This window comes from Vicugna pacos, chromosome 6 (genome assembly GCF_048564905.1).
Source record: "Vicugna pacos chromosome 6, VicPac4, whole genome shotgun sequence".
Taxonomy (NCBI): domain Eukaryota; kingdom Metazoa; phylum Chordata; class Mammalia; order Artiodactyla; family Camelidae; genus Vicugna; species Vicugna pacos.
The window spans coordinates 95,433,636-95,449,332 of NC_132992.1; the positions used below are offsets into that span (position 1 = coordinate 95,433,636).

Consider the following 15,697-nt stretch of genomic DNA (forward strand, 5'->3'; position numbering starts at 1 on the left):
AGGCTCCCCTCTTTCCCTCTTAGTGTCTCCAGCTGCCCCTAGAGGCAGTTTCCTGAATTACAAGTGACCAAGTCACCTGCCTGCTGGGAGGGCCCACCGGGGCTGTGCCTGCCTCTCGCCCCAGCAAGGGCACGTGTCACCCCCAGCTCGGCCCTAATGGCTGTGCCACGCACCCACACTCATGATCACACACTCGCACAAGCTCACGGTGTGAAGGCACCTCGGGTGCCTGGCTGGGCGGGAACCCGGGGCCCCTCTTGGTGTTGGGGCAGGGGTGCTCCTTCCTTTCTGGGCCCCGCCCCTCCCCGCGTGCGCAGATCCCCAGGACGGACTGACGGGTGGCCGGAGGGAGGCTCGGGGCTGCTTCAGGCGAGCATGGAGTTTATTCAAAGGGCAGGCAGGTGGGGGCTGCTCAGTAGCAGACGCCTTCTGCCTCCGCCATGACAACAGACACGTTGACGTGGGTGGGTTTACCCGACAGGCGGTCGATGGTCTTCTGGGTGAAGGCCAGGGGCAGGGCCTCGTGGCCCACCATGCAGGAGTAGTTGTCTCCCTGCTTCCAGGCCTCGGCCTCCACGCGCAGCAGGCTGGTCACGGCGTAGGTGGTGATGCTCTGTTCGGGCTCGGGCAGGGGCCTCCAGGTCAGGTACTTCTCGCGAGGCAGCTCCTGGTTCCCATGCAGCCATCGAACCAGCACGTCCTTGGGGCTGAAGCCGCGCACAACGCACGTCAGCGTCACCATCTCGTTGAGGGCCAGCTCCTCCGACGGCGGCGGTAGCAGGTGGACCTGGGGCCGGATGGCGTCCTCTGGAGGACGGAGAGCCGGGTCAGGAGTTGGCATGGGGAGGAAAGAGCCCCCCGTCCCCTGGGCACCCCGTGCCTCAGTTTCCCCATGTAAGGTGCGGGAGGGGGCAGCAGGGAAGAGGCAGGCTCAGGAGAGCCCAGCTGTCCACGGGTGGGGTTCGGGCCCACCTAAGGATTTGGTGATGGTGGCAGTTAGCGTGTTCTCGGATTCTGGGTGGGTGGCGCTGCAGGAGAAGGTCGTTTTGCTGTTCCACTGCTCGGCACAGCCTGGCAGGACACTGGACACGCTGAAGCAGCCACAAGGGTCATGCTTGGGTGACTGCTGGACAGCGACCTTTCCATCTGAGGGAGACCAGGTGAATTGGGCGCCCTCGGGGTTTCTGAGGCCACTCAGTGTGCACGTGAGGCTGGCGTTGGAGCCCAGGAGCAGGTCCTCCAGAGCCGGCGGGTGCAGGGCCAGGCTGGGCTTGCAGCACGGGGACGGGGGTTGGGGAGCTTAAAGGAGAGAGAAGCCAGAGCAGTCAGTGAGCTCCTCTGCCTGCCCTCCCCTGTCCTCAGGTTCCAGCCCAAGACCCTCTTGGCCAACCCCCAGGGAACTCTACCCAGCAGCCCACTCCTGTCTGAGCTGAGCTCCCACAGGGACATGGTCCAGCACTGGGTCAGGGTGGGATGATGGGAGCCCGCCCCAGCCCACCCTCTGACCTCTGCAGGGCACGTCCACTGTCTGGCTGGAGCTGGAGAGGTGCTGCACTTGGCATGTCACGATCTTGCTGTCTGGGCACTGCTCAACTGGCGTGGTCAGCTGGCTGCTCATGGTGTACAGGACCCCGGAGGCAGGCTGCACGGTGGGGAAGTCCATGACGGACACGTTCTGGCCACTGAGGCCCCATGTCACCTTCAGGGGCGCCGGTGGGAAGAAGCCGTGGACCAGGCAGGCAAGGACCACCTGCCTGGATGCCTTGTCATAGCTGGGGCCCAGCGGGAAGACGCTGGGGCTGGTTGCAGGCTCTGAAACACAGGGTGCCCTGTAAGGTGGTGGCCCTCGTGCTGACGGGACCCCTGAGACAGCCCTATGAGGATAGGACGATGCCTGCCTTTCCTTTACATTGGAGGAAACTGGCACAGAGAGGGTTAGTGAATGCCCCAAGGTCACACAGCTTGGACGTGGTGCAGCTGGGCTCAGGAGTGGCCACCTGAGTCCAGCTCCACCATTTCTAAATACACTCCACAGGGCTCTTAGCATGTGGATCCCCACGGGCGCCTCGGACAAGGCCTCTGGCGCAGGCTGCCCCCAGCTGGGAGTTATTAAACACAGCTCTCCCACTGAGCAGCTGAGCCTGTGGGCACCGTTGGAGCCTCAGCACCCCTCTGTGCAGTGGGCACAACCAGGCCCTCCTCCCCCAGGGAATGTGGCCAGGAGAGAGGGCAGCTACAAGACAGAGCCGCCTGCGCTTGAAGCTGGCTCTGCAGAGACCAGTTCGGCTGTCCTGGGGCTCACACTGGGGAGGAGAGGGAGCTTAGGCCTCTGGTGTCCCCTCTCCCACCTCCCGGGCCCCCAGTCTTTGTCTCAGTCCAACCAACCCCCACTCTACTAATTCCACCCCCATCCTCCGAAACTAGCATTTGACTCCCACGGGCTATGGGGGTCTCGAGGCCCGAAGCCCAGTTCCAATTCAGTCCTTCTGAGATGCCCCTCTGGGTAGGCCGGGCTACAGAGGGCAGGGTCTGCCCACCGTCCTTTTGCAAATCCCCTCAGGGCAACTGGTGAAGGGAAGGGAAGCATCACAGAGTCACCCCGAGGCTGCATGGCCCTCATGTGCCTCCAAGCAATGCAAGGGGCTGTCAGGCTGGAGACAGGGCTCTACGGATGATCCACACTCAACACACCGCCTCCTGTTGGCCTCAGGCACCAGCCCAGCCCACCTCAGTTTCACTCGCCCAGCTCAGCTCAGTTCAGCCTAGCTCAGCCCAGCTCAGCCCAGCTCAGCCCAGCTCAGCCCAGCCCAGCCCAGCTCAGCCCAGCCCAGCCCAGCCCAGCTCAGCCAAGCTCAGCTCAGCTCAGTTCAGCCCAGCTCAGCCCAGCTCAGCCCAGCTCAGACCAGCACAGCTCAGTTCAGCCCAGCTCAGCCCAGCTCTGCCCTGCCCAGCCCAGCTCAGCTCAGCTCAGCTCAGCTCAGCCCAGCCCAGCTCAGCCCAGTTGAGCCCAGTTCAGTCCAGCTCAGCCCAGTTGAGCCCAGCTCAGCCCAGCTCAGCACAGCCCAGCTCAACTCAGTTTAGCCCAGCTCAGACCAGCTTAGCCCCATTTAGCCCCGTTGAGCCCAGTTCAGCCCAGCTCAGCCAAGCTCAGCCAAGCTCAGCCCATCTTAGCCCCACTGAGCCCAATTCAGACCAGCTCAGCCCCGTTCAGCCCAGTTCAGACCAGCTTATCCCAGCTCAACCCATTTCAGCCTACTTTAGCCCAGTTCTGCCTGGCTCAGCCCAGCTCAGCCCAGTTTAACCCAGTTCAGTCTGGCTCAGTTCAGCCCACTTCAGCCCAGTTCATTCCAGATCAGGCCACAGTAGCCTAGCTTGGCCCTGCTGGGCACAGCATCGCGCTCTGTGGTCTAGGGTCGGTGGTGGCCTGCCTCTCTCCCTCTCTTCTCTCTTTTGGTGCCTGCCCTCCACCCTCCCACCCCAGGAGAGCCCAATGTGGCCTGGCTGAGGAGGAGATGAGGCCTGAACAGCCTCTGGGACCCACCTGCTCAAGGCTGCCAGGGGGTCCAACGTGGCTGGGAGAGGCCCAGGCCCCCCCTTGGCCATGGGATCCCAGGCTGCAGGCCATCTGCCCACCGCCCCAGTGGAGCTGGGGTGTGGAGAGAGGCCCAGACCTCGTCCAGGCTCTGCCTGATGGCCGTGTGGTCTCAGCAGACCCCTGCCCCGCTCTGTGCCACTTGCGCACTGTCAGGGGAGGCTGATGCTGTGAGGGGCCGGCTGGGGAGGGGCTGCATGACTGTGTCTGGCCCCCGGACAGGGTCACTCACTCACTTCCTGCCCCGCCGGTTGCGGCTGCTCGCCTCCACGTCATGTCTGGTCTGTGGTCTGGCTGTGGTGGGCCAGGTGTGTGTGGCCTGGGCTGTGTGGCCTCTGGGAACCTGGACCTGGCCTGAGACCACCTGGGTGCAGGGCTGGGTGCTGTGAAGGGGTCGTGACTCCGTGTGACTGCCCACAGGGCTGGGCTGGGGGCTGAGGTGCAGGGACACCGAGGCCGAAGTAGGCACCGTCAGGGGCTCCGGGCCCTCAGAGTAGAAACGGTCCCAGAGGTAGAGGTGGAGGGAAGGCAGAGGGGAGGCTGCAGGGGCTCTGAGGGGCAGGCTGGGCAGAGAGACCCCAGCAAGCAGCCTTGTAGAGCTTCAGGTGGGGAGACTCTCCAGCCTGGCCTCGGCCAGCCCCACGAGGAGCTGGCCTCAACTGGAGCTGGAGTGGGGCATGGGGCACCCCTGCTGGGAGCCTGTCTGCCCCCACTCTCTGCACACGTGCACCCTGCCTGGCCCGCCCTCATGCCGCTCAGGCGGTTGCTCTACCTGGGCACACACAGGGCAGTCGGGCCTGATTTGTTCATTCATTTCTTCACACACACAAGGTCCTGGAGCCACACACAGGGATCAACCGTCCCTCCTGGGAAGGACACTGTCAGGGGGAGAGCTGCAGGCCAGCAGGGACACTGGGCGGTGGAGGAGGTTGGCAGTGTCCTGGGGATGGGGTGCGCTCCGGATGGGGGTTAGGGCAGGTGAGGTGGGAGTAGGGAGATGCATGGAGGTGGGAAGCCTGGATGGTGCTGAGTGGTCAGACACACCCGGGCCTGGTCAAGGGGCCTCTGGGGTTTTCTCATGAACACTGGGATACCCGTAGCGTCACCCACGAGCGACATCTCCCAGGCTGCGGGCTCTGGCCCACCCTACGCCCTCGTGAGCACCAGCAGTGCCTGCGTGGTGCATGCATGGCCCTGAGGATCTGACTTCTTGCTGGCCAGAGAGTGCCTGGGCCCTGAACTCTCTGGGGATCTGAAACCCCAGTCTGTTCCCCAAAGCCGCCCCTGAGGGAACAGGAGGAACAGACTGGCCTGCTGTGGAGGAAACAGAGGAGGGTGGTGGGGGAGGTGGCGGAGTTGGGGGGCTGCCCTGCTCACAGCCTCCTGGCTCCCCTCAGCTGTCTGTCACCCCGGGCAGCACGGCCCCACCGTGGGCACAGAGGCTGCGGAACTCAGGGAAGAAAGAAGAATGTCCCTGTGGACTTGGGGTGGCCTAGAAAATGTAGGTAATGACCATGAACTCTAAACAGAGTAGAGGTTGCTCATCTGATGACATCTTTTATTTCTAATTTTTCAGGGCTTTGTCTCCAATATTACTAATCACATTTTAGCTATGTAAAGACTTTCACTAGCAGATACAAGTAACTCATGTAGGTTAATATTTAAGTGTGTGTGACAGGCTACTTAATACAGTGCAATACTCTTATCTTGGGGTTTTGCGTGACCTGAGGGCCCCAGCAGCTGGGGGAAGGCCTGAGCCCGAGTGTGCTCTGTTGTCAAGACCGACCGGGCGCCTCCGTGCGTCAGGGACTTGCCAAGCGCAAGGGTCCAGTTGGGAGGGAAAGAGCCCAGACAAGTCCTCCCTGCGCTTCTCTGGAAGGAGGAGGGGCCCCGCTTGGCCAAGGCCTGCTGGCTGGGCGCATGAGCGTCCTGGGGCTGCCCGACAGCGGACCACGCACTGAGTGTGTTAGGACAACAGAAACTCAGTCTCATTCATCTTCTCCTTTTTGGTCCAGGCGCCTGAAATCAAGGTGTGGCAGAGCTGAGCTCCCCCCGGGGGCCCGGCTTCTCTGGCATCACCCCCGTCTCTGCCTCCGTCCTCACACGACCTCCTGCTCTGCGTCTGCGCCTCATGAGGACACTTCTCACTGGATGTCGGGCCCACCTGGACAATCTTGTCCTGAGATCCTTAATCTTGATCACGTCTGCAAAGACCCTTTGTTTGATAAGGTCACATTCACGGGTTGCAGGGCTGAGCACATGGACACAGCCTTTGGAAGGCGCCATTCAGCCCACTATAGGGGCTAATGGAGGAGGGAGAGAGGGCTGGGGGACCCTGAGACGGCAGCGTCTTGCTGCAGGGAGGGCGCGTGCAGTGGGGTTGTTGGGTGGGGGGCCAGCTGGCGGGGTGTCATGGTCCTCCTGCCTTCCCTACGGCCCTGCTCTTGGGCCGGTGCCCCCACTTCTGCTGGCCCCTCCAGACGGGGCGGCTGCAGCCCTCCTCCCGGCTTGGGGGAGGTGCATGTCACCCGTGTGTAGCAGTGCCCAGCTCTCAGGGGCCCATGTGAGCTGAGCCCTTGTCACCCTCATTCTGGGTCCGTTCTGGGGGGGTCTCCTGATCTAGGGGGCAAGTCAGAGAAGGAAGACCCTCGGCTTAGCCCTGGGGGGCTCCCAGCTCAGGAGATGGGGGAGGGCACCTGGGCCTCGGCTTGGGAGAGTGGTGCGGGGTGGGGGTGTGTAACAGAGGAAAACAAATCTGGCTCCGTATTGGATCTGTTCCTTTAGTTCTAACCACTGTGCTCTGTTCTCTAGGCTTAGTCCTGCTGGCTCTGCACCTTTTGTAAAACAGTGTTGCCTTTAGCCTGAAATAGACAGGAGAGCCTATTCTCGGGGCTCTGACCTTGAAGGATGTTAGCCCTTCTGCACTTATGTGGAGATGGCAAGTTGCGAAATAGAGAATAACCTTTGTCTTGTTGGAGGTTTACAGGGACACCACGGCCTGGCCCACGTGGACAGCTGCAAGGACAAAGAATTCCTGCAGCAAGAAGTTTGCTCAACCAACCACACCCCTCCCATTTTTTTTGTATAGAAGGAGCCTGTATTCTGACTGGAACAGGGTGGTTCTCCAAGGTATTCGCCTGCCACCCTCTCAGTCTGCCGGCTTTCTGAGTAAAGTCGCGATTCCTTGCCACAGCACCTCGTCTCCCGGTTTGCTGGCCTGCCGCGTGGCGAGCAGAGCGAGTTTGGACTCTAACAGCTGGACTTGCGCCTGGTTTCCTGAGACCGCGTGTGAGTGTGTGCACGTGTGTGTCTGCGGGAGTGTGAGTGTGAGGAGTGCAGGGCAGGGCTGCGGCCTCGGCCTTGTCCTGAGGGGCCTGCCTACCGCTCTGATGTTCTATTTAAACCGAACCCTCAGTGTCTCTGGACAAGCCTCAGAGTAGCCCAGGCCCGGGTTTCCACAGGCTGCAGAGTCTGTTCAGGGTCCGTGGAAGGCCAGGTCTGCCCGCGCAGATCACGGCTCTCAGAAGGCTCTTGGCCGTGGGTGGGACACCCGGTCGGAATGGTCTGGGCTTTGTGTGCTGGGAGCCAGGCCAAAGGGCCCTGAAGACTGGTCTTCGCAGCTCACACAGCCTCGAAAGGGTCGAGGGTCACCAGCCCTCATTTCCTCCGGGTTGTATCTTTTCTGATTATTGAAAACCTTTCTTCCTGAGGCCGGTGTGGCCAGCCCCAGATAGCTCTTGCTTGTTCACGTGTCTCACTCTGCTCATCGGGACGACTCGGCGGGCTGGCTGGCAGGACGGGGCCCAAGGACTGGCTCGTCTGCGTGAGCTCAGCGGACGGACGGACTGGGGCAGGGACTGGGTGCAGGAGGCTGGTGCGGAGCCCCGCCCTGGGGCCTGTGCAGCTGTGCTCCCGTGGCCTCCTGCGCTGGCTGCAGGGTGAGCGCCTGGGGCTTGCTCGCCACGGGGGGGGGGGTTGTCGCTTTCACATTTGTTTGGGGGGAGGGGCAGCGAGTCTGTGCTGGGGGCCAGGCGTGCAGGTGTGAGGAAGACTGAGCCGGGGGTCTCTGTGGTCATTGAAAGACGCTTGAGGCAGTGTCTGGCTGGACCCTTGGGCCTTCAGGGCCCCAGAGCTGCACTCTGACCCCTTCCCTCTGGCCCTTTGTTCGCATCCTAGGGGTAGGGGCCCCCCCACCACATGGGACCACAGGTGGATTTCGCTCAGGTGGCATGGGATTTGTGAAATAGAACTTTACTAAGAAAAGTGAGAAGAGAGAGGCCGCACGAGGCCACCGTGGTGGGGGTGGGGGCGGGGGCTGCTGGGCTGAGCTGATTTCTGTGTGGTTCCCATGGGAAGGTCCTCCCACCCCAGGGGCTCTGCCCACAGCCCCAAACAGTCCCATGGCCTCTCCCCAGAAAGGCTTCTCTGCCTTCCTTCTTCTGCAGGCCTGGAGGCGGGGGTGGCCAGCAGGAAGGCTGAGCACAGGACGAGGGCTGGGCATGGGGCCAGGGCACGTGGACCTGGGCACAGGGCGGGTCGGACCGAGCCTGGGAAGTGAGGTCTGGATTGGCTTGGCCGGACTGGGACTCTGGGCTGGACTTGGACACTGGATTGGGCTGGACTGGGACTGAGTCCTAGGTTTGGCTCTGGCCTCTGAGCTTGGCCAGGCCCTCACTGTGTTTTAGGGGTTGTCCACTCAGAATGGGGGGGCCTGAGGAGCCCAGGATGGTCGGGACCATGCCCAGCCCAGCCCAGGTCTCTCTGTGGAGGGGACAGATGCTCCCTGGGACTTGTCCCAAAGTGGGTGGGCGTGGGGCTGTGACGGGCCGGCCCCCTTGGCACCTTGGACCTTGGACCTTGGGGCTGAGCTAGAATGTCTGGACGCCCATGTGCTGTCGTCGGGTCCCTGGCTCTGGCCCCTTGGAGGTCTGTCTGTTTCTTCCTCCCGCTCAGGGCAGGTCACACCTGAGGGGGGAGAAAGGGGACCGTGCGCCTGATCCCCAGGCCTAGGCTGCTGGCCGCACGATGTTCGTGTAGTCGTGGAAGGCCTGGGGCTTCTCCTGCAGGATGGTGGCCAAGACCCACTTCACCTGGGAGGAGGGCACATGTGAGAGGGGCTCTTCCCTGGGCGTGGGGCCCTCCCCGCTCTGGGCTGCCCCCTACCCTGGAAGAGGGCATCTCTGCACCCACCTTGCAGAGGGTGACGGTGGCGCCGTAGCTCACGCTGAGCAGGAAGAGGGTGATGAAGATGGAGAGGCTGGTCCAGGTCGCAGCCAGCTCCTCGCTCCCCGCCTCCTCCGCACACATGTCCTCGAGGCCCAGCTCTGTGGGCACCGGCTGGTCAGCCCTCCCTGGCCTCAGGGTCCGATGGGGGAGGACAGGCCTAGCCACCCTTGGGAAGTGGAGAGAACTGGGGCCCTGCATCCTGGTTTCTGATGCCCAGGTCCTGGGCAGCCCCTCCTGTCCGACCCAGAGCCACTGGCCAGCCCTGGAGGGCTGGGGGCTCGAAGCCCCCAAGTCAGCGAGTGGCTGTGTGGGGGTGGCACTGGTCCCACGTCCTCTCCTGTCCCCTGTCCCCAAGGTGGCTGGTGTTTTTGCTCCCACTGTTTCTGATAGCTTTTCTTCTGACTGCTGATCACCCCCATTCAGCCCCCACAGGCCCCTCACCTCAGCTCTGGCTCTGCCCCTCCCTGACTCCCTGCCCCGTGGCAGGCTGGGGTCCCCCAGTCTGAGAGCTCCCACTTCCAGTCCTTCACATGGCCCGTGGCTGCCCAGCTCCACTCTCACCAGCCTGGGGACCCCCCTAAGCACACACAGCTGTCCACCCTGCCTGGAGCCCTCAGGAGGGGGGTCTGAGCGTGGACCTGGGATGGACATTGGGTCATTGGGTCATCACAGTGGGTGCCCTGAGGGCTGGGCCCAGAAGTGTGGATCCCGCCCAGGCTGTGGGACCCAGAGCTGCCCTCCAGCTCTACTCTGGCCGCACAGCTGCTTGGCCCCCTGGCACCTGCCCTGGAGTCAGGACCCTCCTCCTCCAGCCCGACCTCCGCTCTGGGCTCATCTTCAGGGTGTGGGCTGTGCATGCTCTGCTTCTGCGTGGATATGGGGATACCTGCGTGCTAGGGAATGCATGTGTGTCCATGTGTGTCCATGTGCTTGTGTGTGTCTGTGTGCTCAGGTGTGTCTGTGTGTGTATGTCCATGTGTGACCATGTGTGTATCTGTCCATGTGTGTCTGTGTGCATGTCTGTGTGTATATCTGTCTATGTGTGTCCACGTGCTCGTGTGTGTACATGTGTGTATCTGTCTGTGTATCTGTCCATGTGTGTCTGTGTGCATGTCTGTGTGTATATCTGTCTATGTGTGTCCACGTGCTCGTGTGTGTACATGTGTGTATCTGTCTGTGTATCTGCCCGTGTGTGTGTATCCGTATCTCGTGTGTGTCTGCGTGTGTCTGTGTGTGTCCGTGTGCTCGTGTGTCTGTGTCCACACATATCCATATACATCCACTCACGTGTGTCAGTGTGTCTGTCCATACATGTCTGTGTATATCCATCCATGTGTTTCAGTCCACGTGTGTCAGTGTGTGTCTGTGTGTCCCTCTGTGGGGTGCAGCTGACAAGGAGGGGTTAGCCAGGGGTCATCGAGGCCACCGGAGGAAACCATGTGTGGCCACTGGTGGGCCCAAGGGCCCAGGTGTGACAGGGAAGGGCTTGGGAGCGGCCTGGGTAGAGGGTGGGCCATGGAAGGCCACTTGTGTGCATGTGTGAGGTGCGGCCCAGGGTGCTGTTGGAGTTGCTGCGTGACTTGGGCGGTGCGGAGCCCTGGTGCCAGAGGGTGTGTGGAGGGCCGGGCAGTGTGCCGATCGATTCAGGGTGGAGTGAGTCTGAGCAGCAAGGTGAGGGCACTGGGTTCCAACCCTTGCCTGATGTGGGGTTCAGAGGGGCGTGAGCTTAGTGCTGGCCCCTTTGTGGGGTTGGCCCGTCTGTGCCCAGGAGGTGAGAGTGAGGGACGAGCCCGTGCTGGGTTCTGACTTGGCCCATTTCTCTGCCCAAAGGGTCTGTGTGTGTGCAGCTGGACCTGGGAGTGTAGGGGCTGGGATCTCTGTGGTCCCTTCCCTCGGAGGACCCTTCTGAGCAGGCAAAACCCACAGTGGGGTGGTGGGGAGGGCCCAGATTCATGCCTCAGCCCTGCGCTGGCCCTGTGTCCTTCCCCTGTGCCAAGACGCCCTGCCCCACAACCCCACAACCCCCAAGAACGGGCACGCCCGGGGCTCTTAGCAGGCACTGGAGTGTTTATTGATGATGGACAGAAGGTCCATCGCAGGAGGAAGGAGCCCTGGGGGCTGGGGAGGGAGCGGGGGAGGGCAGGTGGGCAGGCGTCATTTACCGAGGTCACTGGACACGGATTTCTCGAGGGTCCTGGAGCCGGGCAGTGCCTCGTGGACCACTCGGCAGGTGAACTTGTTCTTCTGCTCCCAGTCGGCCCGGCTGACCACCAGGCGGCTGTAGACGAAGAAGGCGGGGGAAGGGCCGTTGGCCTTGTGGGGCTTCGTGGTGCTGTGCTGGTCCGTCTGAATCAGGGCATTGTTCCTCAGCCACTGCACGGAGATGTCCTCAGGGAAGAAGTTCTGGGCCAGGCAGGTGAGGGTGAGCTTGTCCTTGGCTGCCCGCTCTTCCTTGCGTGGCGAGAGCACGTAGACCTCGGGGGCTAAACGCTTGCCTGTGGACAGGTGTGGGTCAGCCCAGGCTCCCCTGGGGAGTGCCCTGCCTCCCCTCAGCCCATGGCTCACCGGGGGCCTTGGAGATGGAGCGCAGGATTGACCTGGGCAGGTCTGGGTGGGTCACTTTGCAGTAGTAGGTCTCGCCCTCAATCCAGTCCTGGACGTCCACCAACAGGGTGGATGTGGCAGTGACTGTCTTGTTGAACTGGGTCTTGATGACGAGTGAGTCTGGCTGTGCAGGACCCCTGTTCTCCCTAAACCAGGTCAGATTCATGCCTTCCTTTCTGGCCAGGTCCACCACCAGGCAGGTGATCTTGGGCGACTTGTGGACGTACAGGTCGAGGGGAGTGGGCGGGATCAGGTAGGCGCTCACACCGCGGGGGTCGGACTCTGCAGTGTGCGGGAGGGGGCTGTGTGAGGCTGAGTCCGCCCTCCGCTCTGAACCCCAAGTGTCTGGGTGTCGGCGTGCATGAGGGCAGTACCTGTGCACTTGCGGGCATGGTCTTCATAGGTGAAGCCGTTATAGGTGACCTGGCAGGTGTAGGTTTTCTGGGACAGCCACTCCTCCTGCGTGATGTTGAGCTGGCTGTGGGTGGAGGCCAGCTTGCCTTCTGGTCTGTCATTGGCGGTCTGTGGGAACCTGTCTGTGACCGCCTGCCCGTCCTCCAGCCAGGCGACCTGGATTCTGCCTGGCATGTAGCCAGAGATGAGGCACAGAAGCTGGATGGTGGTGTGGGTGTCGCCGTCGGGGTTGCAGGAGGAGTGGAAGAGCTTCACGGAGGGCTCAGGGAAGTCCTTGAAGCACCCTGGGGGCAGAGGCCTCGCTGAGCCCTGTGCCCCGATATCCTGGCCTGGGCCGCGAGCACGCTGATGGGTGTTCCCAGAAGTGGTGGCATGGGAGCCCCATCCCCTCCTCCCTGCCCCTCCCACCCAGCCCTCCCTTCCTCCCTCCCGCTGTCTCAGGGGCCAGCCCAGCCCTGGCTCACCAGGGACGACCTTGGTGATGGTGATGTTGGAGTCAGGGTGAGCCACACTGCAGGTGAATTTCTGCTTGGACCACTTGCCCAAGATGGTCACCTGGCTGCTGGTGGTGTAGAGGCTGGATTCCAGGTTTTGGATGGCGGGGAAGGTCCTGGTGCTGCTGTTCAGGGACCCTGTGTCCCAGGTCACGGTCACTGGCTCCGGGAAATAGCCGGTGACCAGGCAGCCTAGCGCCACAGCGGTGACATCGGTGGTGTTTTTGCAACAGGTCAAGGGGAAGACGGTTGGTTTCTGGGTGGAGGCTGTGGGGACAGGGCCAGGGTAGGCACTGGGCTCAGGACTGTCACCTGACACATGCCAGGCTCACTGCTGCCCTGGGGGCCTGGGAGTGAGGGCTGCAGGGGGCTGGGGGCTGTCTGGTGCAGGGAGCCCTGGGACTCCTGCTCCAGCCTTTGGGGACAGACGGCTCATTCTGGGCCCTTTCCTCATTTTCTGATTCTTGAGGAATGCCCCCCCGAGTCAACTGCTGTGTCCCCACCACAAGCATTACGTCACTAGCCTCAGCCAGGACTCCTACCCTCAGCCCAGAGTGGCAGGACGTGGGGCTCGTGAGTGGAGGTGCCAATCTACTGCCTGAGGTTGAGGGTCAGAGCCCACAGCTCCCTGCCAGGGCCTGAGGACCCGGAGAGACCACCCAGCAGTGACTGGGCTACGCCTCCACCCCCACCTGTAGAGCTCCACTGGGGATCAGGGGCCCTGAAATGCCCTGGAACCACTGGTCTGTGCCCTCTGCCCCCACCATTGCCCTGGGACACAGGCATCCCCAGGGATTACCAGGCTGCCTATCCACTCCACTCGTGGACCCGCGCTGGGGATCAAGGACCCTGAGAACCCCCCAGGAGCCGTCAAGCTGTCCCTCTGCCTTCACCCATATACCACATGAGAGCCTGGGGATCCAGAGGCCCCCATTTCCCAGGAACCACCGTGTGTCCCCTCCCGCACTCCAAAGTCCCTGTGGGAGGTCCCCCTGCCACCCACTGGGCCCCTGCTCCATGTGGCCGTGGGTCAGCTCTTCGCTCCCTGAGCTGCTCTGCCCTGGCTACCCCTTCACCCCAATCTTCGCCTGACCAGCCAGGCCCCCCCTTGTTCTCTGCCCTTCCTGCTAGCCTCCCAGGAGCCTGACACAGGCCCTGTGGCAGAGGACGAAGACCTTGGCCCCTCCCCTCTCTGGGGTGCATGCTTGTCTGTACCCTCCTTGGCCTCGGAGCTCCAGACTTTGGCCCTCCTGGCTCTGCTTCCTCACCCTGCTCTGTCCACCCTGCTCTGTTCTGCCCGTCTCGTCCAGCTGAGCACAGCCCAGGTGACCTCTGTCAGGACAGGTGAGACCAGCAAGACAAAGCAGCTCTGCACGCCCAGCCCAGCCCGGCCCAGCCAGCTCTGCCCTTTTCGAGTCAGCTTAGCTAAGACAGCCCACCCTGATCCAGCCTGGCCCAGTCCGGCCCATGATACCCTACTTCAAGCAAAACAACTCATCTTAGCCCAGGCCACACGATGCAGTTCAATTCAGTTCAGTGTAGCTGACTGAGCTTGAAAAGCTGGCCTAGCACCTAAGTACACTCAGCTGATCGAGCCCAGCCCAGCCCAGCCCAGCTCAGCCCTATTTTGCCCAACTTTCCCAGTTCAACCCAGCCTAGGTCAGCTCAGCCTAGTTCAGCCCTATTTTGCCCAACTTTCCCAGTTCAACCCAGCCTAGGTCAGCTCAGCCTAGTTCTGCTCAACCCAGTTCAATTTAGCCTAGATCAACCCAGTTCAGCCCAGCTCAGCCTGGTTCAGCCCAGTTCAGCTCAACCCAGCCCAGCTCAGCCCATTTCAACCCAGTTCAGCCCAGTTACTCAACTCAGCTCAGCCCAGCTCAAGCCAGCCCAGCTCAGCCCAGTTCATCCCATTTCAGCCCAGTTCAACTCAAGTCAGTCCAATTTAGCCCAGTTCAACTCAAGTCAGCTCAGCTAAGCCCAGTTCAGCCCAGTTCAACTCAACTCAGCTCAACCCATACCAGCTCAGCTCAGCCCAGCTCAAGCCAGCCCAGCTCAGCCCAGTTCATCCCATTTCAGCCCAGTTCAACTCAAGTCAGTCCAATTTAGCCCAGTTCAACTCAAGTCAGCTCAGCTTAGCCCAGTTCAGCCCAGTTCAACTCAACTCAGCTCAGCTCAGCTCAACCCATACCAGCTCAGCTCAGCCCAGCTCCAGCCCAGCTCAGTCCAGCTCAGCCCAGCTCAGCCCAGCTCAGCCTGGTTCAGCCGAATTCAGCTCAACTCAGCTCAGCTCAGCCCAGCTCAAGCCAGCCCAGCTCAGCCCAGTTCATCCCAGTTCAGCCCAGTTCAACTCAGTTCAACTCAAGTCAGCTCAGCTAAGCCCAGTTCAGCCCAGTTCAACTCAACTCAGTTCAACCCGTATCAGCTCGGCTCAGCCAGCTCAGCCCAGCCCAGCTCAGCCCAGCTGAACCTAGTTCAGCTCACCCTAGCCAGCTCTGCCCAGACTAGCCCAGTGCAGCCCAGCCCAGCCCAGCCCCACCCTCCCACGCAGGCAAGCCCAGCCCAGCCTGGCTCAGCCTAGGAGGGCCCAGACTGCCTGTTTCGCCCTGCTGAGCGCGTCTGGTTTGGCCTCCTCAGTTGAGCCTGGTTTCTCCCGACTCAGCCCAGCCCAGTTCGGCTGCATCCAGTCAAGTCAGGTCAGCCTGGTTCAGGTCAGGCCAGCCCAGCTGAGCTAGCCCAGGGTGGGTGAGCTCCGAGCTCTGCTCAGTTGGACCTGCCTGATTATGCCCATCCATCTAAATTCGCCTAGTCCAGGACAGCTCAGCTCAGCCCCACCTGGCCCCATGGAGGACGGCATTCTCTCTAAGCCCACTTCACCCAGCCCAGCCCACCCCCTTAGCTCAGCCCAGCCCTGCTGGCTTAGTCTGCCCAGCTCGGCCCAGCTCACCTTGGCTCAGGGCAGCCCAGCTCACTTCGGCTCAGTCCACCAGCCGGGCACAGTCCCACACGGCTGAGGACAGCCCCTCTGAACAGCACGGCCCGGTGGAGGCCAGGACGGATCATCTCCCTCCACCAGCTCCAACCGTTCAAGCCACAGTTGGCCCAGCCTGGTCCTGCCTGGCCTGCCCTCATCAGGCCCGCTCAGGCCAGCTCAGCTCAGGCCACAGGCTGCAGGCTCAGGCCAGCCTGCCATGTAGTCCCGCACAGGGACTAACCCCTGCTGTTCTCCCCCAACCTGGGCTGGCGGCCACTGTCCCAGCCGGCTGCAGGCAGGTCCATGCCCAGAGCCCTGTCTGCATCCCGTGTGTGGGCCCTGCCCTGGCTGAGATTCCCAGCCGCTTGCTCTTCTCCAGGCTGGCTTCAGGCAGTG

General features: G+C 62.2%; 2 gene segments (V, D, J or C); both read right to left on the reverse strand.

Annotated features, from left to right (window-relative positions):
- Positions 1 to 365: 365 nt before the first annotated feature.
- The window catches only part of LOC102541206 (immunoglobulin alpha-2 heavy chain-like), a 206,450-nt gene continuing 191,118 nt past the window's right edge, over positions 366 to 15,697 (reverse strand). Inside the window, 3 exon segments of the C gene segment in view lie at positions 366 to 807; positions 973 to 1,299; positions 1,507 to 1,812. Of these exon segments, the coding sequence occupies positions 413 to 807; positions 973 to 1,299; positions 1,507 to 1,812 (1,028 nt within the window).
- LOC102541462 (immunoglobulin heavy constant epsilon-like) lies at positions 10,945 to 15,351 on the reverse strand. The segment is given in 5 exon segments: positions 10,945 to 11,313; positions 11,384 to 11,704; positions 11,797 to 12,120; positions 12,301 to 12,597; positions 15,275 to 15,351. Coding segments are annotated over 3 exon segments (876 nt in total).